Source organism: Nannospalax galili, unplaced genomic scaffold (assembly GCF_000622305.1).
Source record: "Nannospalax galili isolate Female #2095 unplaced genomic scaffold, S.galili_v1.0 scaffold960, whole genome shotgun sequence".
NCBI lineage: Eukaryota > Metazoa > Chordata > Mammalia > Rodentia > Spalacidae > Nannospalax > Nannospalax galili.
Genome location: NW_008348313.1, coordinates 1,131,187 through 1,141,880, shown reverse-complemented (window position 1 = coordinate 1,141,880; position 10,694 = coordinate 1,131,187). Strand labels below are relative to the sequence as shown.

The window sequence follows — 10,694 nt, the reverse complement described above, 5'->3', positions numbered from 1 at the left end:
AAAAAGAGTACCGACTCTGAATCCCAGTACCCACATTAAAAAAAAGAAGCCAGGCATGGCCACAGGCAGGGCTGTAACGCCAGTGCTGTTGGGGATGGAGGGAGGACTGCCAGGGTTCGCTTGCCGCCAGTCTAGTACAGATTCAGTGAGAAACCCTGGGAGTGACAGAGCAGGACATGCAGCGCCCTCTTCTGGCCTCCGCACACATACAGGTACTTGCACACGTGCACAGGGCCGGGCATGGTGGCCCACGCCCTTAACCCCAGTACTTGGTGGGTTCAAGGCCAGCTTGGTCTACACAGAAACAGAAGGTGACAGGGGTGTCTTGGCTCAAGGGACTTAAAGCAACTTTTTCCATAAGCATTTCAGGAGCAGCTGAAAGGGGAGAACTTAGCAAACAGCCTTGGTCGGGACTGTGTCCCTGCTCCAGAGGTGGGAAGCAGATCAACATAGCTGGGTGGGGAGAGTGGGGAGTGCTGGCACAGTAGGTACCATCTCTTCATGGAGTAATGGTAAGTTCCAGAACTAGACAGGGGTGGTAACTGCTCAACACTTAAAGCACTGTCCCCCAACTACTTGCTGTGGAGCATGCATCTGGTGCACATAGGCCCTGGGTTCCACCCAGAAACAGAAAAGTTTCAAGAGCTGGAGATATGTTGCACTCTGCAACTAACTAACTAACTAACTACCTACCTACCTACCTACCTACCTTCCTTCCTTCCTTCCCTCCCCCTTCCTTTTTCTTTAGGAGAGAGGGTCTCCTGTAGCCCCAGCTAGCCCAGAACTTGCTATGTAGACCAGGCTGGCCTTGACCTTACAGAGGTCTGCCTGTTTCTGCCTCCCAAGTGCACCACCTTACCCAGCTATCTATTTTTTTAATTAAAGAGTTATTTTTTATTTGAATTTATTGTTTTTATTTTATGTGTATTAAGTGTATTGCCTGCATGTAAGTAAGTGCACCCATGTCATGCAAATTCTTGCAAAAGTCAGAATCAGATCCCCTGGAACTGGAATTGCAGATGGTTAGCTACCATACAGATTCTGGGAACTGAACCCAGGTCCTCTGCAAGAGCAGCAGGTGTTCTTAACCACTGAGCCAGCTCTCTAGTCCCATTACATATTTTTTTAGCTTTATCTATTTGTGTGTGGCAGGTCCATGTACACATGCCAGAGTGTGTGGAAGCTGGCTCTCTCTCATGTGCATATGTCAGTGCATGTGTGGAAGTTGGTTCTGGAGATTCCACTCACGCTGTCATGCTTGGCAGGATGTGCCTCTGCTCGCTGAGCTATCTCACTGGCTGCTACTAGATTTTAACGGCAGAAAATACAAAGACCAGGCAGCTGCCTAGTGAGCACGGGGCCTTGAGTTCAAACCTGGCATGACAAAAAGAAAGCAAAATCCCTGGCCAAGCAGAACAAATCCCTGCTGGGTGACACTGGGTGACGGAAGTGGATCACAATGGCAGGAAGTTAGGACCTGGCTGTCCTCAGGGTGACAAGACAGAAGAAGGGGCTTAGGGGAGGGGTGGTTATGAGCACATCTGCTGTATAGTCATTTATCAGACTGCCCTATGCACAGCTCCAGTGGAACTGTCTTATTGTACAAGAAGCTTTGCATCAGGAACAGCTGAAGGCACCAGCTACCTAGTCCTCAGAGCAGGGTCATCTTGGTTTTGAGACAAGGTGTCATGTAGCCCAGGCTGCCTTCAAACTCACTATGTAGTGGAGGACCTTGAACTCTTGATCCTCCTGCCTCCATCTCCCTCCTGGGAGTACAGGCAAGTACCACCAACGCCTGTTTTATGCAAGACAGTCTAGGCTGTCTTGATCTAACTTTGTAGCCCAGGCTGGGATGACAAGATGAGCCACCACGCTCAGCTAACAGGTTTCCAAGCCTCACTGGTAGGAACAAGCTGAAACTTCCAACCTCTCACCTCTCCACAGTAGTGCTGTGCCCCTGGCTAATGCACAGACCGGGCCACTCACCTGACCTATCCCACCCAGGCACATGGACAGGTCCCAATGTGCCACCCTCAGCCCTGCAGCTGGAGGTGGCTGGCTGGGAGTCTGGGGGATGTAAGAGTCGGGCACTGGGCACCTCACAGACTCACTGTGCCCGTGGCTGGTCGGTCAATCTGGATCTCCACCACCTCACCTTCAATGATCTCCGTCTCCTCCCTAGCGGGACAGAGGACAGAGCCTAGGTCAGACTGGCTCCAGGCCCAGGACTGTGGCAAGCAGGGTGGCAGAGCCTACAGCACACTCACTTGATGCGGACACCGATGGAGCGCCGGAAAGCTTGTGTCAGGGCTTCGGTCTTGCTCATCTCCAGGGAAAAGATCTCGCTGCCCGCGATGGCTGTGAAGGGTGTGTCGGGGCCTAGTGCCTGAGCCATGCCTGCGGGAGAGGAGGTCAGGCAGGTGTGGCTGATGGCCCCTGGTGCCCTGACACGACACAGCAGTGGTCCAGGTTTCCTGGCACCCTCAAAGCCATCCCAGCCACCAACCCCCACCCGAATGGTCAGAAGCCCTCATGTCCTGTGCTCTTCCATCTCAAACCACACCACCTCCCCAAGGTTCGTGCTGCTTCAGAACTGATTCCTATGGACCTGACTCCCCAGCCTGGCTCCACAGTCTCAGTAGGGGTGGGAGGGAGAAGGAAGGTGGGTCAGGACAGTCTCAGGGGCAGCAATGCCTGAGGAGAGTTTTGAAGGCTAGACAGTACTTCAACCAGGAAGAGGCAGTCATGGTCTTAAGTCACTAATAGACTGCAGCAGACGGGCTAGCTATCTACTCAATGTCCACTCTCCCTTACTTCCAGAACCCTCATTTCATTAAAGCAGTAAAGATCCAAATTAAAAACTTAAACTAAAACAACACCTTTAAGGTCTTGGCCTCCTTCGCAGCACTATGTGGCTGTGTGAGAATTGAAGTGTGTGGTCTGAGTGTGGTCTGCATGTGGCCTTCCCCGACGGCTGCCGGGAGGGAGTGATGCTGAGGGGCACACTTTGACCGCAGTTCCCTCTTCCTGCTGCCTGGTACAGGGGAAGGCTGGTGCTTACGCAGCCTCCTCAGAACACAAGGTAACCGTAACCCCGACATATGAGCAAGTGCGGAGAAGGTTGAGGCTGTGTCAGGATGCCACAAACTGCTTGGGGGTCATGGACAGCCTCTCCCAGAGACATCTATGGGAGAGACTGACTCAACCACGGCCATTGGGGCTGTGTGGTAAACGGAGGCCCTGGCCTGCAGAGATGAGCACACCTGCCCCGTGAGGCCTCTTACCCATGGCGATGGCTGTCTTCCCAGTGCCTGGCTGGCCGGCGATGAGGACGGCCCGCCCCGCAATCTTCCCTTCTCGGATCATTTCCAGTACCACACCAGCTGCACGCCGGGCAGCCAGCTGCCCCACCATGCCCTGGGAAGCCTGGGGGGTGGAGGGTGGGAGGTGAGCAGCACCAGAGGTGACTTTCTCTAAGGTCATACCCTAGATGAGCCTTCTGACAAAAACCAACACTTTCCTCTGCTCCCCTTTCTCCCCTTCCCTCCTCTCTCTCTCCACAGGTTCTTACTATGTAGCCCTGGCACTTGCTATGTAGACCAGGCTGGCCTCGAACTCAGAGATGGAGTGCTGGGATTAAAGATGTGCATAACTCCCCCTCCCCTGCTCCCATTTCCTAGCCCTAGTCCCAGTCCCAGCCTGCGCCCCATGGCTGTACCTGTCGTGGCTCCAAGGCATCATCTAGCCCCAGCCCCCGGATGTGGGAGTGAGCCCCTGTGTGGAAAGAATGCTGAGTTACTAGCTAGGTCAAGGCAACATAGTATGGCCTGAGCCAAGGGGTCTCCTCAGAGCTCAGGGAAGATGGCTGAGAACAGCGCAGTAATGAGCTCACCAGGTACTGAGCCCAAGAACTAACAGTGAGGGCCAGTGACCATACTGCACTGAGGGTCCAGCACTCGGCACTCAGAGACTTTCATTTCACACCTCCCTGACAAGCTGGGACCCAAGCCACCATCCAAGGACTGGGGAGGGAGTGCAGAGGTCAGGGTCCATGCACAGCCCACCCAGCCAGGGAACAGTGAGGGTAGGATCCCAGCGTTTGACCCAGACCAGGGCTGGGCACACAAGGCCTGCAGGCCAGCCCCCTGCTCTGTATAAAGCTCATGGGGGGCACAGCCACACTCATGGCAGCAAATGGCATCAATCACTTTTGGTAGAGATGAGACTTAACAAGGGTTGGGGCTGTAGCCTGGGGACAATATGAGGCCTTGAGCTCCAAACGTGCACTGAAAAACATTTAATTTCAATAAAGCAGAATTTATCACTCAGGCATGGCCTTATAATCCCAGCACTTTCCAGGTGGAGGCAGGAGGATTAGGAGTTAAAGATCATCCTTGGCTACATAGTGAGTTCAAGGTCAGCCCGGACAACTTATGGAAAGTCTGCCTCAAAAAGAAAAACACCAGGCTGGGCATGGTGGCGCACGCCTTTGATGCCAGCACTTGGGAGGCAGAGGCAGGTGGATCTCTGTGAGTTCGAGGTCAGCCTGTTCTACATAGCAAGTTCCAGGCCAGCTGGGGCTGCAGGGAGACCCTGTCTCAAAAAGCACCAAAAAAAAAAAAAAAAGAAAACACTAAAAGATCTGGGGCCATAGCTCAGGGATAGAGTGCTTGCCTAACAGGTATAAGATTTTGATAGACAGCACCCCAGGGCAGCTGGACTCTACCGGGACCTTACCTCTAGCAGGACTTAGGCCTTTAAAAGGGGAAGCAGGGGCTGGAGAGATCGCTCAGCAGTTAAGAGCACTGACTGCCTCTTGTAGAGGACCTGGGTTCGATTCCCAGCACCCACACTGCAGCTGTGAACTGTTCTTAACTCCAGTTCCAGAGGAATCTGAAGCCCTCTTCTGACCTCCGTGGCATTGCACAACATGGGTGCACTCACTTACATGCAGGCAATACACTTATACACATAAAATAAAAAAATAATAAAATATTTAAAAGGGGAAAGTGATGACTCATGCTCAGTCAGCAGACAGGGTCTCACCAAATTGCCCAGGCTGCTGGGAACCTTTGCTGTTCCTGCCTCAGCCTCAGTGCAGGATGTCAGGTGCACCACCATGCCTGGCTAAGAGTCTCTCAGTGAATCTGATGTTCACAAGGGTGAACTGTCTTAGCTCCACTTTACAGGTGAGGACACAGGCACAGAGAGCCAAGAGCCTGGTCTCTGGGGCTCAGAGTCAAGCATCAGCCCACACTCGCAGCCCACCGCCTCTCTCATCTCAAAGGTTCTGAGTGATTGGTAAACAAGAGGGTGCAGCCTCTTCCACAGAGGGGCTCCTACCTAGGAGATGCCCTGCCAGCCTCTGGGCCTCAGCTCCCTGCTCTGCACCCCAGGCCTGCAGGGTGAGCTGCAGCTGCTAACTCAGCTGCTCTGAAATTTGGTCACCTCAGGGGGGATAGGAGGACACTGAGGCACTGCACTCCGGGCTCCTGGAGGCTTACAGCATGCACATCCTGCATCAGACGGGGTCTGCTGAGGTCTACTCCGAAGGCCCTGGGCTGGAGATACTGGGAATGCAGGCCTGGTACAGCCTTCAGACCACGCACCTCACCAGTGCTCGGGTACTTTTCAACTTCTAGGAAGCCCACAGGGACAGCCAACAGCAGCACAACCTAGTATTGGGGCCCAGATGCGGCGCCCTGGACATCTCTGTCTCTAGGCCTGGGCAGATCTCCCAGGCATTCAGCAGGTGGTGTCCCGCTCTGCTTTGACTGTTCACTCACCAATTCGTTCGATCCTCGTCACATCCCGGATCTCAGGGACTTTGGTGGTGGCTGTCTGTGGGTGCAGGAAGGTGTGTAAGGAGGTGTCTGTGCCCCTGCTTTCCTCCTCCCCTCCATCCTCCCAGGAGCCACTTTCTGCTCCACCTCTTATAGGCAGGGGACAGGCCAACACCAGCCACTCTCGCCCATTGGGCTGTCACAGATGGCGGCATGACAGTCCCCACTATAGAACCCCGAAGGCAGGCTCCTCTGTGCCTCTTCTCCTTAAGCCCTGGCATTATCTGGTGTGTGGATAAGGACCCCAATCCCACCCCATAACTGTGAGTCTGTGAACACATCAGGGAAACTCTCCCTCCACTCAGTAGTTCTGGTCCCCAGGGTAAAATATCCCAGAGGGCATAGCGTACACTCTCCAGCACTTTGGACTCCATGCTTGAGGTTCGACATTCTGGAGTGCTGAGCTCATTCAACACGTATGCACTGGGGCCTCCTATGCCTCTGTGCTTTCAAAGCAGGAGACAGCAGTCCCTTTTCACAGAGGAGGGACTTGAGTAAACACCACCTAGGACATTTGAGGTCCCCTGAAATCCCCCCAGAAACAGAGAGACCAAACAGCACTATAATTAAAAAAAAAAAAAAAAAAAAAAAAGCTGGAGACAATCCTATGTTCACTAACAGACCAGTGAATAAACAGGATGTGGTCTACCCATAAATGAAATATTATTTAGCCTTAAAGAGGAGTGAAGCTGCTAGGCATGGTGACATGCATGCCTTTAATCCCAGCAGGCAGGAGGCAGAGGCAGGTGGACCTCTGTGAGATCAAGGCAAGTCAGCACTACAGGAAAACCCTGTTTCAAAATAAGTAAAATTAATATGTCTTTTTGAGACAGGGTCTCCCTGTAGCCCCAGCTAGCCTGGAACTTACTATGTAGACCAGGCTGGCCTTGAACTCACAGAGATCTGCCTGCCTCTGACTCCCGAGTGCTGGGACTATGGAAAATTTAAACTGAAAAAAAAAAAAAAAAAAAAAATGACGTTCTGCCACTTGCCACACCACACCTGGAGGAGCACTGACTGACAGTACTGCGCTCAGAGGCTGAGGGCCACGCATCATGACCACAGCCAACATTTCTGCTTTTATGAAAGATCCAGGAGAGAAAAGTCCCCACTCAGAAAACAGATCAGTGGTTGCCTAGGGCTAAGGGAGGGAGGTGTGGGAACTGGGCAAGAGGCACAGAGATCAAGGCGTTTCTTTTGTCTTGGGTTTTTGGAGTTTTCTTTTTATTCATGGGTATCCTCCTGCCTCAGTCTCCCAGGTGCTGAATTTGATCTCAATAAAGATGTTAATAATAAAAAGAAATGCACCGGATCATGGTGTCCCACACCTGTAATCACTGGGGAGGCTGAGGCCAGAGAACGGCTCCAAGTCTGAGGCTAGCCTCAGCTACAGTGTGGGAGGAGACAGAGAAACCCAGGCATGGAACCTTGACTGTCTCAGGCCAGAAGCTAGGCAGTTTTCGGCCGCTGCCCCAACGTGCCTCTTCCCTGCAGAGGGTTTCCAGGCTATCTAGAGGCTGTTCACAGCCTGTCTTGCTGTGTGACCTTCCCATTGACTCTCTTTGTAGGAGGCTGGATGGACCCCAAGGGCATGAGACTCAGACTACTACTGAGGCCCAGACCTGCCACACACCAGGACCTCCCACACACAGGCCCTTCATAAGGCAAACACACACAGATACGGGTCCACGAAACCTGCCCCACCCCAACTCTCTTGACAGATTTTGATGAGAAATTGCTTACTGCAAGTTGAGTTCCTTTTTAAATTTTTTTAAAAAATTTTAGCGCATGTGAATGAGTGTTCTGCCTACATGTATGTATGTGTATTCAAGTGTGCAATGCCCACAGAGACCAAAAGAGGGCATCATATCACCTGGAACTATAGTTGCAGTTGGTAGCAGCCACATGGGGGTGCTAGGAACTAACCCTGGGTCTTCTGCAAGAGCAGACAAGGCTCTTAGCCACTAAGCCATCTCTCCAGCGGTCAGTTCCTTCACAAGCCCCCACACTATGCTGCCCACTAATGAACCCCCTTTTGAATTAGTGCAGCTCCAAGGCAGAACCCCTGCCTGCTGTGTGAAGCTGTGGGTTCTGTCCCATAACAGTTCCTTTTGTTTGCTGAGTCTCCCTGCAGCCACAGCTGGCCTGGAACTCACTATGTAGACCAGGCTGGCCTCAGTCTCACAGAGACTGCCTCCTGAGTGCTGGAATTAGAGGCCTGACAGGTAATCTTGTCAACTTGATGGGATTTACAATTACCATGGAAACAAACCTTTAGGTGTGTCTGTGAGGGAATGTCTAGATTGGGTTCACTGAAGTAGGAAGACCTCCCCTAACCGAATGCCAGCACCCCTCACTCTGCTTCCTGGCTGGACACAACGCAACCAGCTGCCTCCTCTGCCTGTGACGGGCTCTATCCCTCAATTTAAGCCTTAAAAGTAGCCCTTGCTTCCTTGATGCTTTTACCAGGTTCTTTGTCACAGCAGGAGAATTGACGAAGGTAACTAGGGAAGTAAATGATGTCATCAGCAGTGAGTTACAACAGTTAGGGCCCTGCTGAGCCACACTCCGGCCACACCCCCACCAGAGACAAGTATCCAAGATGGGGGGAAGGGACCCAAAAAACCTTCAAGGAAAATCACCAGGCAGATACATGGCTTCAAGAAAATGGAAGGTCACTATGCTCAGGCTGGTGACATCCTCGGGTCTCAGCCAGTTCTGTCTGCACCCGGCACCCGTGTGGGGCTTGGGAAGTGCTCCTATGTCCTAGAGGAGGGGACAGCTCACTTCAGTAAAGAGCTCTGTGTGCACAATCCCCAAAACTCGGAGGCTGCAGCTCTGGTCACCAGGCTGCAAGAGAGTGCCGCGCTCTACAAGACTTCTGTTCTTGTGGTCCCTGCACATCTGAAGACACCTTCAAACTGGGGACCATACTTTGAAGTCCTGTTGAGGCCACTGGACAGAGACTGGAGCCCAGGTGACAGTAGGGGTAAGGGATGGGGTGACAAGGAGGCCTCCCAAGAGGAAGTCTGATGGATGGGGACTCTGCAGGAGTCTGTGAGGCAACTGCTAGGGGCCAGCAAGATGGCTCAGAGGCTCAAGGCACTTGCCTCCAAGTCCAATGACCTGAGTTCAATCCCAGGGGCCCACATGGTGGAGGGAGAGTACCCACTCCACGTTGGCTGTCATGCACAGGTGCCGTGGCATGCTCACACACAGATACACCCAGGGAAAATAAGTGTAAATGGAACAAATGTCCAGTGACTGCAGGGCACCCTTAGGAAGCTCTGACTGAACCTAAATTTCGCAGGCTAGAGTCCATGCATCTATGCCCTATGGGACAAAAATAAATTCCCAGCACACCTGTTTGGCCAGTGCTAACAGGATAGGACCTCAGGCCTGGCCCTTTACTCCTACCTCCCCATCTTCCTCTTCCTACCCATGGTAACAGCAACGGACTCTCCCTCCCTGCCTTTCCTCCACCTGCACTGGGGTCACCATGGGAACCAAGGCAACCAGAAGGTCAGCCCAGCCTCCAAGTTCTTCACTGAGAGGTCTGCTGAGCAAATGCCAGGCCACTGTCTGCCCTGTCCCCTGGGGTTCACGCCTTCATTTGAACATTAAAATAATGACCAATGACCGAGCATTCATTCACAATGACACGTGCCCAGAACAAGGGTCTAGAAAATGAAAATGGCTGCAGCACAAGCCCCCAGCCCGTGTGTGTGTGTGTCCCTATCTCCCCAACCAACACACTCTGGGCTCATGACAGTCCCATTACTGCTTGACACATGCTCCCAAGCACGCGGCACAAGTCCCCACCTGCACTCTCCCCAGGGCTCAGGGCTCAAGTGCCCATCTCACAGGCCTCATAGGACACTGGGACGAAAGACTGCAGAACCGGCCACTGACTTACTCAAGAGGAAGATTAAGTTCCTCTCACAGGAAGTGGGGAGAACTGAGATCCTGCCATCCCATGCTCTGGGGGCTGAACATCCACATGCCTCCTCCATCACACCAGAATCTTGAATAGTCATCTGTCTCCTCTATCAGACTCTAGGTCCAGATTTCTTCTCCCTCAGACCCAGAGGTCAAGACACCAGTCTCCTCTCTCAGACCCAAGAGTCCAGCCTAGCCCTCCTCCCTCAGACCCAGGCGTCCTCTCCTTTCCTCCCTCAAACCTGAGCATTCTCCCCGTCCTCTTCCCTTAGACCCGGGCGTCCTCCCCCTCCCTCCTCCCTCAGACCCGGGCATCCTCCCCAGTCCTCCTCCCTCGAACCCAGGCGTCCTTCCCAGGCCTCCTCCCCTAGACTCACAAAGAGGGCCACTCTCAATCCTCCACACGCGCAACACTTACCACGGTTGCCATGATGCTCATTAACCGCCAATGCCTCAGCGGAAGCGGAAATGTGCTTTTAGCAAAGCCTTTGGCCTCTCTAGGTTCCCGGTCCTCCAGGGTTCTCGATGGTTTACAGTAGCCAGACCGCTCTCCTGGGGGCGTGGCTCTACACTAGGCCCCGCCCACCCTGGAAAGCTGACCTGGAGGCGGGCGTCGGAATCCCGGGGCGTTTCCTGACGTCCTCTGGCTCCTCCTCCTTTCTCCCAGCCCCCCGCCTGCTGAGGCCAATTGCAACATTCTCAACCCCTTGCAGCAACTACACGTCCTCCACGCTCCTTTCCTCTCTATCCGCCCTCCCTCCCCTTATAAGGGCCCCGACTAGTGATTGACAGCTCTCTCCACCAATCACTACCGTGCTGCACCACGCCAAGTCCCGTCCAAGCGCTCCCTGGAGGGAGGAACGGCTGGCTCTTCTCCACCAATGAGAAGATGCAGAAGGCCCCGCCCCCAAG

At 53.4% G+C, this 10,694-nt stretch overlaps 1 protein-coding gene across 1 annotated transcript in view; it reads right to left on the bottom strand.

The window, feature by feature from the left end:
• The window catches only part of Ruvbl2 (RuvB like AAA ATPase 2), a 17,132-nt gene extending 6,848 nt beyond the window's left edge, over positions 1-10,284 (bottom strand). Inside the window, exons 1-6 of the mRNA XM_008845021.3 lie at positions 10,201-10,284; positions 5,787-5,841; positions 3,719-3,774; positions 3,285-3,426; positions 2,268-2,397; positions 2,112-2,178 (exon numbers count right to left, since the gene is read on the bottom strand). Coding sequence (XP_008843243.1) covers positions 2,112-2,178; positions 2,268-2,397; positions 3,285-3,426; positions 3,719-3,774; positions 5,787-5,841; positions 10,201-10,221 — 471 coding nt within the window. The 5' untranslated portion in view covers positions 10,222-10,284. The remainder of the gene's footprint in view (positions 1-2,111; positions 2,179-2,267; positions 2,398-3,284; positions 3,427-3,718; positions 3,775-5,786; positions 5,842-10,200) is intronic.
• Between the last annotated feature and the right edge of the window lie 410 nt (positions 10,285-10,694).